This window comes from Macaca mulatta, chromosome X (assembly GCF_049350105.2).
Source record: "Macaca mulatta isolate MMU2019108-1 chromosome X, T2T-MMU8v2.0, whole genome shotgun sequence".
NCBI classification, from domain to species: domain Eukaryota; kingdom Metazoa; phylum Chordata; class Mammalia; order Primates; family Cercopithecidae; genus Macaca; species Macaca mulatta.
In genome coordinates, this window is record NC_133426.1 from 147680443 (window position 1) to 147696908 (window position 16466).

Genomic DNA, 16466 nt, shown 5'->3' on the forward strand with positions numbered 1-16466 from the left:
ACATCATATCAACTGTATGAAAGACAAAAATTATAACCATTTCATTGATGTGGAAATAGCATGTGATTAAAATTCAGCATCCCTGTAAGATAAAAACCCTAAAAAAACTTGGTATAGAAGGAACAAAAGTCACATGCAACATACAGCTAGTGTCATACTGAACAGGGAAATATTGAAAGCCTTTTGTCTAAGATCTGGAACACAACAAGGATGCCCACTTTCATCACTGTTATTCAATATAGCACTGGAAATCCTGGCTAGAGAAATTAGACAAGAGAAAGAAATAAAGGGCATCCAAATTGGAAAGGAAGAATTCAAATTATACTTGCTTGCAAATGATGTTTGTATATTTGGAAAAAACTAAAGACTCCATAAAACACTATTAGAATTGATGAACAAACTCCATAAAGTTGCAGGGTACAAAATCAATGTACAAAAATCAGTAACATTTCTATATGCCAACAGGAAATAATCTGAAAAAGAAACCAAGAAACTAATCCCATTTACAATAGCTAAATATAAAACAAAATACCTGGGAATTAACCAAAGTGAATGATCTCTGCAATGAAAACTATAAAACATTAATACAAGAAAATAAAGACACAAAAAAAGGAAAGATATTTTATGATTGGAGATTGGAAAAATCAATATTGTTGAAATGTCCATACTACCCAAGGCAATCTATAGATTCAATGCAATCTCTATCAAAATACCAATGACATTCTTTACAGAAATAGGAAAAATAATCCTAAAATTTATATGGAATCATAAAAGACCCAGAATATCCAAAGTCACTGTGAGCAAAAGAAGAAAACTGTAGGAATCACATGACATGACTTCAAATTATACTACAGAGTTATAGCAACCAAAACAGCATAGTATTAGTATAAAAGCAGATACAAAGACCAATGAAACAGAATAAAGAACACAGAAACAAATGTACTTATTTACATCGAACTGATTTTCAACACAAGTGCCAAGTACATATCCTGGAAAAAGGACACTCTGCTCAATATATAGGGCCAGGTAAAGGATATATCCATCCATATGCAGAAGAACGAAACTGGACCTCTATCTCTCACCGTATACAAAAATCAAATCAAAATGGATTAGAGACTTAAATCTAAGATCTCAAACCATAAAGTTACTAAAAGAAAACATTCAGGAAGGCCGAGCACGGTGGCTCACGCCTGTAATCCCAGCACTTTGGAAGGCCGAGGTGGGTGGATCACCTGAGGTCAGGAGTTCAAGACCAGCCTGGCCAACATGGTGAAACTCCCGTCTCTACTAAAAATACAAAAATTAGCCAGACATGGTAACACATGCCTGCAATCCCAGCTACTCTGGAGGCTGAGGCAGGAGAATCACTTGAATCTGGGAGGTGGAGGTTGCAGTGAGCCAAGATCACACCATTGCACTCCAGCCTGGGTAACAGAGTGAGACTCCACCTCAAAAAAAAAAAAAAAAAAAGAAGAAACATTGGGGAAAATCTCTAGGACCCTGGTCTGGGCAAAAATTTCTTGAGCAGTACCCCACAAACACAAGCAACCAACGTAATCATGGACAAATGGAAACACATCAAGTTAAAAAGCTTCTGTACAACAAAGAAATGAATCAACAAAACGGAGAGATAACCAACAGAAGGGGAAAGAATATTTGCAAACAATCCAGCCGACAAGGGATTAATAACCAGAATATGTAAGGAGCTCAAACAACTCTATAGGAAAAAATCTAATAGTCCTACGAAAAAATTGGGCATAAGATCTGAATAGACATTTCTCAGAAGAATACATACAAATGGCAAACAAGCATATGAAAAGGTGCTCAACATCACTGATCAGAGAAATGCAATTATGAACTACAATGAGATATCATCTCACACCAGTTAAAATGGCTTATATCCGAAAGTCAGGAAGTAACAAATGCTGGCAAGGATGTGGAGAAAAGGGAATCCTTTTACACTGTTGGTGGGAATGTAAATTAGTCAACCACTAAGGAGAACAGTTTGGTGGGTCCTCAAGAAAATAAAAGTTGAGACACCATATGATCCAGTAATCCCACTGGCTGGGAATATACCCAAAAGAAAGGAAATCAGCATATTAATTTCCTCATACCGATGGGTATCTGCAATCTCGTGTTTGTTGCATCACTGTTCACAATAGCCAAGATTCGGAAGCAATGTAAGTGTGCATCAAAGATTAATGGATACAGAACATGTGGTACATAGACACAATGCAGTACTATTCAGCCACAGAAAATAATGAGATCCTGTCATTTGCAAACACATACACGGAACTGGAGGACATTATGTTCGGTGAAATAAGCCAGTCCTAGAAAGACAAACTTTGGATGTTTTGATTCATTTGTGGGAAATAAAAATTAATACAATTGAACACATGGAGAGATAGAGAGTGGAATGATAGTTAACAGAGGCTGGGAAGGGTAGTGGGGGGCTGGGGGTGAAGTGGGAGTGGTTAATGAGTTCAAAAATATAGTTAGAAAATGGAAAGATTAAACAAGGCCGGGCGTGGTGGCTCATGCCTGTAACCTCAGCACTTTGGGAGGTTGAGGCAGTTGGATCATTTGAGGTCAGGAGTTCGAGACCAGCCTGGCCAACATGGTGAAACTCCATCTCTACTAAAAATACAAAACTTAGCTGGGCATGGTGGTGGGTGCCTGTAATCCCAGCTACTCGGGAGGCTGAAGCAGAAGAATTGCTTGAACCCGGGAGGCACTGGTTGCAGTGAGCCAAGATCCTGCCACTGCATTTCAGCCTGAGCAACAGACTGAGACTCCATTTCAAAAAAAAAAAAGAAAAGAAAAGAAAAAAGAATAAATAAGACATAGTATTTGGTAGCACACAGGGTGACTATAGTCAATAATAATTTATTATACATTTAAAAACAACAAAAAGAGTAAGATTAGAATGTTTGTAACACAAAGAAATGATAAATTCTTGAGGTGACAGATATCCCATTTGCCCTGATGTGTTTATTATGTATTGTATGCCTGTATCAAAATATCTCACGTACCCCACAAAAAATACATCTACTGTGTACCCACAAAAATTAAAAATCAAAAACAAAAATTATCACTGAGTGTTTAGGAGATACCAAGGGACATGAAGGAGGCTAGCAGGCAAGTCTAGAGAACCTGAGAGGAGAGGATGCTGGCTCAGGTGAAGGCAGGCCAGAGAAACTTCTAAGGCCGAGAAAATCCTGTTTTCTCTCTTTCATATGTCCCTGGAACTGCTGGCCTCTCCAAGGAAGACCACCATGGTCTATAGTGATGAAAAGTTTCTGGAGATATAATTGCCTCTTTACTCTGAGAGGAGACTGTGTATCCATATCCCAGATGTGGTATGGATTTTTTCCAGATTGATAGGACAAAATAGAAAATGTAACATGTAGGTCTTTGGACTATAATAATAGATGTCTTTTTTTTCCCTAAAAAACTTATAAGAGCAGAATGCTTTGAATTGACAAAAAGTAAGATCCTGTTATAACCTTATTTTATTCCTCCAGCTAGTTATTCAAAGGTATACTTTATACTTTTAAACTTCATGGATAAACTCATGGATACTAGGTTAACATAAGAGAAGTGAACTACCTACCTATTAAATTTAACATGCAGTTAATATGAGTCACTGCAAGGCTACTAAATCTCAATTGTCCAGTGAACAATAATATGTAATCTGTGTACAAAAGTTTTTTGTAGTTTGCCAGATGCTCTTATATTTTATGATTTGATATTCACTGCAGCCTTATGATATAGATATTAGTAGGATGCACATTACTGATACGGAAACAGAAGCTCAGAAAAAAGAATAAATGACTTACTCAAGCAACACAGGTTGCAAGCAAGAGTATGAAGACAGAACTCCTCTTTTCAAAAATTATTTTTTTCCCATAATGTTTCCCTGAAATGTGCTTCACTGCTTTTACATAGGCATATAGATTCCCTGGAGTAAACATGGCTGCTTTTGATTCTTTGTCATACCATGACACTGCCAGTTTTCCCTACACGCAGCATCCTTGATGTTACAGGGCAGCAATATGCTTATGTCTGCTTGACTACAGACACTCACACAAGGACAGAGAGGCGCTCATGCACAAGCACACGCTTCAGAGTTCCTCACAGGACAGGATTACTTTTCACGTGTCCCCATTGTACCTGCAGGATTTTAATTTATGGAGATGACTGAGTGATGACATAGAAAGGCCAATGTAACTGTAAGATTTTCGTTACTTACATTTCCTAGAGGAGGAGGCTCACCACATCACGCAGGGGCACGTGGGTAAACACCGGAAGGCAGAAAGGAGTGAGTGGAAGCCATAGTCTTCAGTGGCGTATCTGTGGGAAAGGCAAGGCAGGGCAGGCCAAACAGTTTAGAATCGGCTAGTTCGAATAATTCCAGCTGGTTTAGGGGGATGAGGCCGATCCCTAGTTGTCTGATACTTGGCTTCAGGCTAATTTAGAGCAGGGAAAATATTGGCTTGATGCATGAGAATTAGATAAAGGAAGCAGTTTCAAAGTATGGGCTTTGGATGGCAAGGAGGATGCAAAGAACTTTGGCCATTAGTTTGGCCTTGTGATTAATGGATGCCAAATAGACAAATATAAATCTAAGAAAATGGAATAGGGCAGTAGATTCAGAAATTGTATGTTTTTTTAATATGGGGCTCCTGCTTTTATCTGCAGCATACCCTAAGTTTCTCCATGTTTAAGTCCTCTACTGCCAGGTAACAAACGATCCCAAAACTTGGTGGCTTACAGCAACTGGCGTTCTATTTATTCATGGTTCTGTGGGTCATAAATTCAGTTAGGGCTCAGCTGGATTTTTTTTTTTTTTTTTTTTTTTTTTGCTTTATGTATGGTCAGTTGGAGTTATTCATTCAGCTGCATTTAGGTAGTGGCTCTGCTAGGCTGGAAAGTCCAAGAAAGGAGCTTCAGTCTCATGTTTGTTTACTGTCTTGCTGCTCCTCCACATGATCTCTCTTTCTCTACGTGGCTAGCTTCAGTTTCTTCACAGTATAATGACCCCATGGTAGTTAGACTTCTTATATATGGTGGGTGACTCTTAATAGGAAGTGTACCCAGTGGCAAAGGCAGAATCTTCAGTTATTTAAGGCCTTGTCTCACAAATTTTAAGGCACTGCATCGCATTGTGCTTGTCAAATCAAGTCACAGGGTCACCCCAGATTAATGAGGCAGGGAAAATTGTTTCTACTTCTCTGCTGCATGGCAAAGAATCTGTGGTTACTTTCCATTCACCACACCCATTCTGCCTCATGAAAAACTAAGTCTAGATCAAAGTAACTAGCCAATCTAAAAGACAGGCTATTAAACAGTTAAAACAAAACAGGCAAACACAGATGATAACAGATCACTTTCTGGAGATCCATAAGAACAAATTCAACATGATGCCAGATATTTTCTAAAACGTACAAAAATGGCAGAAACAAAACACGTGTATAAAGCTCTTGTACAATCAATGTGACCAATTATATTAAAATAACTAGGCAAGAGAAAAACTAACAACCATCTAGCGCAGCACACTGCAGGCAATAAATTCTATATTACGGCAATACAAAAGCCTACACGTGAAGAATACAAAATACTTAATGTAAAACATTAATTCATAATAATCTTTCAGTTATAGAAATCTGATTTTCCAGTTCCATATCTGGAACTATGACTTTATTTGCACCAGGCTTTTTCTATATCATCTATGAAACTGAAAAGTTGAATCTCCTTAGAGAGAGAGAACAAGAGAGGGCAAAATATGAATTTTCAATAATCTTAGTAAGTGATGTTTTGTGAGCAGGAGAGGTCTTAAGAGTGTTCCTTTTTTATTTTTAAGACATCAATTATTTAATGTATTTCAACCATAAGAATACATTCATTTAGTATATTAATAAACATGTAAAAATGTTTCCAGCACTTTAGTAAGCTGGAGAGGGCAAAGACAGGAGAGAGGAAGTTGTCCCTTTTCATTCCTCTCTCTGGGCCAGAGGTCCCTATTGCCCTCCAAATGCGGTTGCTGTAAAAAGCAGTCCCAGGTGCACCTGGCTAAGAAGAGAGATGGGGGAAGTCCATATGGGAAGAGATCCGGCTCCCGGCAGCATTCATCCAGTCCTCTTACAAATATTCTTTCTGAAGCTGTTTCTGTTCTTGGCTGCATGTTTGAGTACTGAGTTAGTTTACCCAGTTGATATGTGCACACTCATCTGGTGGCTCAAGAATCATGGGAAATTTTCATGTTCATTTCAAGAGAATTTTACAGTCTGGATGCTTGATGTGTACCAGGGCAGGGTTACCTGAGAGATGGTGGCAGTGAGTGCCTTGGGCGTGTGCTCTTGCCAAATGGTGAAGTCTAAGCCACCCCTAGGGTGTTCCAAGCCAGAGCTGTCCTGATAAATTTTATGAGCCCGAGACAAGTACTCTCTATGAGTACTTGACACCAGGAGTACTTCTGTCTGCCCCCAACATATTCACGTCAGTGTAAAGGAACATTTAAAGGCCACTAGAGAGGGGGAAAGAAAATGAAGAAGGCGACATGCAGCCGTGAGCAGGGTGAATGGAGAAAGAAGTGCTGATAGGCATTGGCACTGGTGGGAGAGCCTCACAGGCACCTGGAAGCTGGTTAACACAAGCATTAAGATTCTACATGTTCTATCAACTGATACTATATACCTCTTCCTGACTGCTTCCCTTGTGAGTCAGTGCTAAGCTGCTTGTCTCCATTCCCTTTCTGCAACCATGGAAGCACCTCCCAAAGTCACTGCTCAGTTCTGGGCACAGTTTTGGGCAGGACATTTCCTGTCTTCCAGGGTCTCAGAGCGCACTCAGAGGGAATACTAGTGGTTGCCTCATCTGGTTTCCTCTCTGAATCCCTCTGCTATGGGGTTGTAGGAAGAAAATTAGGGCAGCATCTGCCTAATCATGTCTGGTTCCCCACTAGACCTGCCTGGGCCCACTGAAATACAAGGGTCCAGCACATATTAATTGTTCAGAGCAAGGGCATAGGCTTTAGAGTTAGAGAGGCTGGCATGATGGTATAGCACCATCAACCTATTGCTTTATTAGGTTTAGGTATTTACCTCTTGGGTCTCTGGCTCTAAAATGCCCATTCCCATGTCTGGTCCTTGTGTATGAGTCATTGTGACAGCCCTGCCAATCACCTGGTCCAGTGTCTGCTACAGAAAGTGTGCTCTAGGCCGGGCGTGGTGGCTCACACCTGTAATCCCAGCACTTTGGGAGGACGAGGCGGGCGGATCACCTTAGGTTGGGAGTTTGAGACCAGCCTGACCAAGATGGAAAAACCCCATCTCTACTAAAAATATAAAATTAGCCGGGCATGGTAGTGCATGCCTGTAATCCCAGCTACTCGGGAGGCTGAAGCAGGAACATCACTTGAACCCAGGAGGCGGAGGTTACAGTGAGTCGAGATCGCGCCACTGCACTGCAGCCTGGGCAACAAGAGCTAAACTCCATCTGAAAAAAAAAAAAAAAAGAAGAAAGAAAGAAAAAAAGTGTGCTCCTAGGAGTGGAACCCTGAGTACTCTTCCTGTATTAGGGCCTGGATATGAAAGGTGGAGCTGGCCACTACCTCTGTCCCAGTCAGGCCCATCCTGTACTCTGAACTATAAATTTGGCAGGAGGATCAGAGACCTACTTTCCACATTTCCCATCCCTCCCCTCAATCCTTACACTGAACATTTATGGAACAACTAGTAAACACTGCCAGGTGCTGAAGATAAAATTAAGAGTGAGAGTGGATCCCTGCCTGCCAACTTCTCAGGTGGCGGAGCTGATAGCACAGGAGAGGCCAAAAGCTCACATTCTTCCTATCTCTTTTTTTCACTGCCCATCCTTTCACCAGTGTCATCTTCCCCAGGTCCCTGCTTGGGTCTTGGCCCTATTTCTCGGCTCTTTCCCAGTCTCCTACTCCCATGGATGATCATTCAATTCTATCCTAAAGGATTGAATTGAACTTCTTTAAAAATCTATTCAGCCAGTTTTATTACATCAGTCATTGTTTCACAATCGAGACTGATTCATGGTCAGAGATAAAATACACTGAACAATTTTTTTTTTTTTTCTGTTTCTCTTTTTTCTTTTTTCTGAGACGTTGTTTTGCTCTTGCTGCCCAGGCTGGAGTGCAATAGTGTGATCTCGGCTCACTGCAACCTCTGCCTCCTGGGTTCAAGTGATTTTCCTGCCTCAGTCTCCCAAGTAGCTGGGATTACAGGCACCTGCCACCACACCTGGCTAATTTTGTATTTTTTGGAAAGACGGGGTTTCTCCATGTTGGTCAGCCTGGTCTCGAACTCCTGACCTCAGGTGATCTGCCCCCCCCCCCGCCCTCGGCCTCCCAAAGTGCTGGGATTACAGGCATGAGCCACCATGCCCAACCTTACACTTAACAATTTAAAGAGTATTATTTAACACTTTGTGCAGCCACAACTTCTAATTTTTATCTCAGCATCTGCACTCTGAGATTATATTACACGCCAAACATTAATGAAGCCTCTACTCTGGGCCAGAACTTATCTAGACATTAGGGATAGACCAGATAGCAAAAGCAGTGTTTCTTTGACTTATATATTCTAAAATGGAAGCAGATGATGAGCAAAGTCCTATATATACATACGACATGGTGGCTAGTAGCACAATAAATGTTATGTAGATAAATGAAGCAGAGTAAAGGGTTACAGATTGGTGGCAGAGAACAGGGTGCTCTGATAGGTCCAGTGGTCAGAAAAGTTCTCTCTGAAAGCAGTAGGAGGAGTCAGGCAGCCAACTGGGATGACATCCTTGCAAAGGAGAAGGGATAGAAGGTGCAAAGGCTATGAAGCCAGAACTGCTTGATGGGTGTGAGAATCAGCAAGGAAGACAGTGATGAGAGCACAGCAGAAAATGGGAAGAGGCACAGGATAGAAGGAGGGGCCTTGTAGGCCTTGGCTGCAACTTTGCTCTTTATTCTGAGGTGAAACTACTGGAGGATTTTGAGCAGGGGCGTGAAGGGATCTAACTGTTTTTTGTTTGTTTGTTTGTTTGTTTTTGTTTTTTTTTTTAGAGATGGAGTCTCGCTTGGTAACCAAGGCTGGAGGAGTGCGCTGGCGCTATCTCGGCTCACTGCCACCTCCGCCTCCCGGGTTCAAGCGATTCTCCTGCCTTAGCCTCCTGAGTAGCTGGAACTACAGGCACCTGCCACCACGCCCCGCTAATATTTTGTATTTTTAGTAGAGACAGGGTTTCACCCTGTTAGCCAGGATGATCTCGATCTCCTGACTCGTGATCCGCCCTCCTTGGCCACCCAAAGTGCTAGGATTACAGGAGTGAGCCACCGCGCCCGATTCCTGTGGCTACTCTATGGAGAATATACTATAGGAAGAAAAGAGTGAAAGCTAAGTGATTAGTTGCAGCAGTCTGGGTGAGAAAGGCTGGGGATCAGGGTGGCAGTGGTAGAAATGACAAGTCATGACTGAATTGGCAATATATTTGAAAGCAGAGCCAACAATTCCTGTCGGCTCTAGGGATCCGTTTAAAGTAGAAAAACAAAATTATTTAAAAACACAAACATCTTAACAGTTCATTTTTAAGTACAGAATAAAACCCAGTGGCCAAAGGCACTAATAGCAGGACAAGAAATAGAGAATCAAAGATATGTGGGATGCCTGCAATTGATTATTGGATGCTGATTTTGCAAAACTTCTTTATATCCTGCTACTTAGGTTTGTTTTTTTTTGTTTGTTTGTTTTAAGGGAGTATGCCATATTATTCCCCTACTAAAGAAGTCACTGTTTAAATACTGCCTTTTTCATGAAAGGCAGGAACCCCTGAAGGTCTTCATGATCCTAAAAGGAAGTGTGAGTCCCACAGTGCAGCCAGCAGTGTCAATACTTCTCTGAGTGAGATTTAAACAAGAAAGAAAATGTGTTAATAAAACATCACGCCAAGAGAATCTAGTGGCCACAGACCCACGAAGGAACAACTGAGTTGTGAGAGTTGCCTAGGTAGAAGGGTGGCTAATCCTTTCAGTTTGAACAAATTTGCCTTCTCTGAGACCAAACTCAGCGCTCGCCAGGTCCTCTGCTAACGCAGGCCCCACAACCAGGAGCTAGGGGAGCCTACCCCAGCCTTTAACTGCCCGCCTAGAGACCTACCACAAGCCGGTGGTTCAGCGACCCAATGCATCCTTTTCCTGGCCACGCCCTCTTTGTCTAAACCCTTCCCATCCCGGCCACGCCCCCACGCAGCCGCGGCCGCCAGTCTGGCCACGCCCCTCCCGCGCCGCGCCGGCGCACCATCCGTCCGAATGGCCTCGTGGGCGGAGCTTGCGTAGCCTCCCGGACCCCGGCGCGCACCGCCCCCCGCCCCCAGCCCCTGGCCATCGAGCGTCTCCGTGGACACGCACTTCCTGCGAGGCCTCCGTGCGCACCTTGGCCGAGCCGAACCGAGCCGAGCCCTGTCCTTCCAGGCTGTTCGCAATGGTGGATGAGCTGGTGCTGCTGCTGCACGCGCTCCTGATGCGGCACCGCGCCCTGACCATCGAGAACAGCCAGCTCATGGAACAGCTGCGGCTGCTGGTGTGCGAGAGGGCCAGCCTGCTGCGCCAGGTACGTCCGCCGAGCTGCCCGGTGCCCTTCCCCGAAACGTTTAATGGCGAGAGCTCCCGGCTCCCTGAGTTTATCGTGCAGACAGCGTCTTACATGCTCGTGAACGAGAACCGATTCTGCAACGACGCCATGAAGGTGGCATTCCTAATCAGTCTCCTCACCGGGGAAGCCGAGGAGTGGGTGGTGCCCTACATCGAGATGGATAGCCCCATCCTAGGTGATTACCGAGCCTTCCTCGATGAGATGAAACAGTGCTTTGGCTGGGATGACGACGAAGACGACGACGACGAGGACGAAGAGGATAATTACTAGGCCCTCGGGCCTCGGGGGGAGGGCCCTGCACGCCGTCACCCCCTCCCCGCAGCCCTCACCCCGCCAGGAGCCAGTGCTCTCCCCCTTGCCCTCCGGTCCCCTTCCCTACCCGCGCCCGTCTGCTCTTTCTTCATTTCTCCGTAGTGCTTGTCTTTGTTCCAGGAATAGTGCTCCAGTTACCTGCTGCTGGGGTTGGGGCTGGAGCCTCACTCACTCGGAAGTGCTTGGAAGTGTCATCTACCCTGGCCATCCCGGGGATCCCTCCCCTGCTAATCTGAACTGTGTCCTGAACCCCAGCTATTGGCCAGGCCCCTGTTACAAACTGCGCAGACCACCCATAGCCCTGCTGCTGCCACCTGCCCTGCTGCCAGGCTTACATCTGCCCAGAGAACTATGCTGCCACTTCACATCCACTCACCACATCCCACCTACAGACTACCGCCTTTCGAGATCAGGACCAACCTGGAAAATGCCAGAGTTGGCTCTGCCTCTTCGGACATTGATTTGGACAGCTCACCAACCCCTGAAGAGGCCAGTCATTCAGCCTGGTTAGTTTTCTACCTACTCCGAGTGTCCTCCCCTGCCATACCAGATTGCTGCAGGGGCGCGGTGTGCCTGACAGCCAAATTGTTGATATTTCTTTTTTCCTATGCACTGGTTTTACACAGCTGTCATTTTTCTTTCAAAATTGCAGCAGTCCCACAGATGTATGCATTTGGACAAATAGTACTAAAAACAAAACAAACAAGCACTCAGCCCAGCTCCTCAATACTACCTGGAAAAAGCATTGGCATTATTTTCAATAAATATCAAGCACTAAAAAACGAAATGATTGTCTTTTAATAGTTAAGTGCTATCACTGACCTCTAGAACTGTCACTGTGACTACCGTTATTCCCATGGAAATCAGGGAATACAACCAATCCTAGGAATCCCTGCTGTCAACTCCAGGCTGCTGGGGACAGCTACCTCAGGGCTTTGTCAGGGTTCTGATGCTTCCTTCACCAACGCATTTCTTAAAGCCCTGGCAAAGGGTGTGTTCTCTGGGTCCTCCAGGGTGGCATGGGTAAGGGTTGGCTGAGCAGATGGCAAAGAGGGCAGTATTAATAATTAGACCGTAACAACAGGCATAAACCAGGACATATATATGTATTGCTCCTAATTCTCTGAGCTTTTGGATTCCTTAATATTGTGCCAGGGAAGTTCTGCCCCTTAATCCTTATTGCCTATATGCAGCTGTTGAGTTCAGGCTCCAGAGAGCCAACATAGTACATTGTCACTTTCAAACTCCAAATAGCCAACATGTCACTTACAGGTGCTCTAGCTAACATTAAGTCCCAGATCCTGGGCAAGTGCATCCATAAAGATATACCCTGATCTTAACAAACATTTCATCCTCCTTGGGCAGACATCCTTAGAATTTCCACTCATAGATGTGTCCCAGATTCCTCCCTATGGAAATTAGCAAGATGCTTGGTTATCTCTTAAATCAGACTTTGTACTGCTATCTGGGGGCTATGCTGAGATCTCTGGGCCTGGAGGGTTCAGAGCAGTGAAGGGGGTGGCTGCTGAGAAGAAACTGCATACCTGTGTGAGGCCATTGCCCCGGGTTAAGTCATTGAAATGTTTAATGCAGAGCAGCTTGGTTGGGGATTTGAGAGGACTACCTCTTAGAAAGGTTTAGGAGGATGTGAGGGGTTCAGAGTTCTCATTTATATCTGTCCAGATGTCCTCCCTCATTGTACCATGTCTGGAGCCAACTTCACTTTATAACCTTTAATTAATTTAGATAACACATTTCCTTACTGTTTAAGGCCTTTTGAGGCAAGATATTTCATTTGTACTGGTAAACCTCAGTGTTGATTAAATGAGATATGGGGCTTCATATTAATCACCTGATAGGTGTGGATTATATGAGATCATACCCATGCAGCATTTAGAACTTTCCCTGCTACATGGTGAGCACTCAGTAAACCATGGGCTGTTACTCCTGGGCCTGGGGACAGAATTCTCAGGAAGCAAGTCTCTGGCTCTGAGCGTGGCTTTAGTAGGAAAATGTCAGCGTAAAGAGGAGCAGAGCAGGTTCAGCGATAATGGAAATGAGAGCATGATAAGACCCCATTTACTTTTTGAAGTCTTATATGAAGCAAGAAACAAAGCTGTTTACGTGGTGAACAGGCAAAGTTCAGGGTAGGAATTATATCTCACACCTAGGATAGCTGTTTCTGGAGGGTGGGGACAGGGGTGAGTATGACTTAATAAAAGAGGCCAAGGCTTGGGTGGAAATGAGATCTGGGGCTCTTCGGGAAGCTGCTGCCTCCAAATCTGAATCAAGGAGACACCTGGTTATTTAGAATTCACTGATCACTTCTCCCAGTCTCCTTGGAAAATATACAAAAACCCTTGGAATACAGAGAGTTTATATTTGAGACATAATATGTGTGAGGCCAGATAATTACACTTTCTTCCTGACTAGAAAGGCCTTGAATTGGGGATAAATGGGGAAAAGTGAGCAAGATCTAAAAGGTAAAGGATCCAGTGAGACTAAAAATCATTTATTCCAAACTGATTATGGCCCAGTTATGCTGAGTGGAGTTATATCATTGAATAAAATGTCATCTCTGCCTTCATAGTTAGTCCAGTCTGCTACTTTTACTGTGCCTTGGGCCAGAACTTCGATGATTAGTTACAGGAAAGGGCCAGGAAGAGAATCTGGGCTGTGATTAGATCTAGGAATGACCTTTCTGGGGTGGAAGTTGAGGACATATGAGTATGTGTTCTGTGGAGGAAGGGAGGGTCAGTAAGGATGCCATGCCGAGGCAGCATCTGAATGGCATCTGGGAGAACTAGGCCAAGGAGCTTCTGTGATCTGAAATGTACATTTCCTGAGTATGTGTGCATGTGCACATGAGCTTGCTGTGACCCTGTATGTGTGTGCTGTGTGTGTGTGTGTGTATGTGTTAGGTGATGTCCTTCATGCATCATGGACGAACAGGTTATGCTGTGAGATGCACAAAAGGAAAGTGTGAGATTCTGGTTACTCTGGGGACAGATTCTGCAATAAAAGTGCAGATATTGGCAAGGGCTCCATCACCCAGGGAGGAATTCCTGATAATGGCATAAAGCATTGCAAAAAAGAAGGAAGAAGTAGAAGTATGTCTAAGGATGGAAGTGCCACTTCTATCAAAACTATTAAAAATAGGTAGGAATGCTGAACAAATATGAACTTCAGACTCCTGAATTCTCATTTTGGGTATAATAGACTTGAAATGGCCACTGAAATTATACTATCAATGAAATGAAATTAGTCATATTAGAGGTCATAATCATTTAATCATATTAAATATACCAATATATCTTTGGACTTTTCTATTCATTTGAATAGATAAGCACTGCCATCTATTAAGTCCGTGTTGCTGTATCCTGCAGAATGGTATATAAAGCTAGAGGTACTTTATGCACATGTATATTTGATTATTTTCTGCTATTAAAACATAGCTAAAACCTCAGTAATTTGGAAGTAGGCAGATTAGAGGGAGAAGTCTTGTTGAAATTAGTGGGATATTTGCATTTTTAAAAATATGCTTAAATTTTTTTCTTTTTTTTTTTTTTTTTTTTAATGGAGTCTCGCTCTGTCGCCCCCAGGCTGGAGTGCAGTGGCACTATCTCGGCTCACTGCAACCTCTGTCTCCTGGGTTCAAACGATTCTCCTGCCTCAGCCTCCCGAGTAGCTGGGATTACAAGCACCCGCCACAACGCCTGGCTAATTTTTGTGTTTTTAGTAGAGACTGGGTTTCGCCAGTAGAGTGACCTCGAACTCCTGACTTCATGATTCACCCGCCTCGGCCTCCCAAAGTGCCAGGATTACAGGTGTGAGCCACCACACCCGGCCTCTAGGTTCTTAAATTGAGTAAAGCAAAGCTAATAAAACTGTATTAATTCAAGATCGTGAGAATGTTTTCCTTGATGGTAAGGGTGGGATAATTGTATGAAGAATATTTATTATTTGCTTTGATTTATGGATTTTGCTAAGTCATGGTTTAGTGTCTGGCAGCAGTTTGCATTACTGAATAGCTCAAGTATATTCCCTACAGTCTTAGACCACTTAGTTCTAAAGGTAAGTACAATGGTATCCTTTGACAGTGCTGGTAACCCCTTATCTCCCTTAATGAATATCTGATCATCTACCTTGCATTTTTTTCTCTTGCCTAAAATGCCTGTTAGAATGTGTTCCTTTGTCTTCAAATGTTCCATTGTCCACAAAATGTTCTATTTTTAAAAATTTTGTTTTGTTTTATTTTTGAGAGGGAGTCTCACTCTGTTGCCCGGGCTGGAGTGCAGTGGCACAATTTTGGCTCACTGCAACCTCCACCTCCCGGGTTCAAGCGTTTATCCTGCCTCAGCCTCCTGAGTACCTGGGATTACAGGTGCCGCCACTATGCCCAGCTAATTTTTTGTATTTTTAGTGGAGACGGGGTTTCACCATGTTGGCCAGACTGGTCTCAGACTCCTGACCTCGTGATTCACCCACCTCGGCCTCCCAAAGTGCTGGGATTACAGGTGTGAGCCACCACGCCGGCCTAGTGTCTTTTATTTATTTATTTTTATTATTATTTTTTTAACCCTGGGATAGATTGAAGCAATTGCTTGCTTGAAGGAATTATGAACACCATAGCAGGTTTGTTCATGGAGCAAAAACCCTTCCATGGATGAGTTGCGAGGAGGAGTGGTGTATTAATCCCATCTCCCAAGAAACACTTGAGACTGGGTAATTTACAGAGAAAAGAGGTTTAATTGCCTCATGGTTCCTCAGGCCGTACAGGAAGCATGATGACTTCTGGGGAGGCCTCAGGAAACTTCCAATCATGGGGGAAGGCTAAGGGGAAGCAGCATGTCTTACATGGTGGAGCAGGAGGAAGACAGAATGAGGGGGTAGGTGCTACACACTTATTAAATAACCAAATCTTGTGAGAATTCACTCATTATGCAGTACCAAGGGGGATGATATGAAGCCATTCATGAGAAACTGACCCCATGATCCAATCGTCTCCCACCAGACCTCACCTCCAGCATTGGGGTTACAATTCAACATGTGATTTGGGTCGGGACATGGAACCAAACCATATAAAATGGAGAGGTGCTGAAAAGGGTGTTTCAGAATAAGTAGATATAGCAACATTGGTGTACCTCCCTTTTTCCCCTCAGAGGCTGGTATCTGACATATGGTCAGTGATACATTGTATTTCTTATTATTCTATCCACAAAATTTACACACCTCCACTCCCCTCTCTAAATGACCAAGGATTTCATCAGCAAAATTGCAATAATGTAATTCTTACATTTTAGCCAAAGTTCCTATACAGTCAGTGTAATTGAACTGACCAGTCAGTTCAGAATCAGTCAGTTAAAGATATAAAACTGTTGCCGGGGCTATTTTTATATGCCCCACTTTAAAGCTTCAGATTTAAAACAAGTAACATCAGTAAAAAGAAAGTAAAGGGATTTATATTTCAATGGTAACTAAAGTCAT

The 16466-nt window shown here is 43.3% G+C and overlaps 1 protein-coding gene and 1 long non-coding RNA gene across 2 annotated transcripts in view; one reads left to right on the plus strand and one right to left on the minus strand.

Moving 5' to 3' along the window:
• LOC144338494 (uncharacterized) overlaps nucleotides 1-10212 on the minus strand; it is a 261222-nt gene extending 251010 nt beyond the window's left edge. Inside the window, exons 1-2 of the long non-coding RNA XR_013412711.1 lie at nucleotides 10173-10212; nucleotides 4253-4353 (exon numbers count right to left, since the gene is read on the minus strand). This is a non-coding gene — a long non-coding RNA (uncharacterized LOC144338494). The remainder of the gene's footprint in view (nucleotides 1-4252; nucleotides 4354-10172) is intronic.
• A 190-nt stretch (nucleotides 10213-10402) lies between these two features.
• LDOC1 (LDOC1 regulator of NFKB signaling) lies at nucleotides 10403-11752 on the plus strand. Its single transcript, NM_001260647.2, is given in 1 exon segment — nucleotides 10403-11752. A coding segment is annotated over 1 exon segment (441 nt). The 5' UTR covers nucleotides 10403-10496; the 3' UTR covers nucleotides 10938-11752.
• The last annotated feature ends 4714 nt before the right edge of the window (nucleotides 11753-16466 follow it).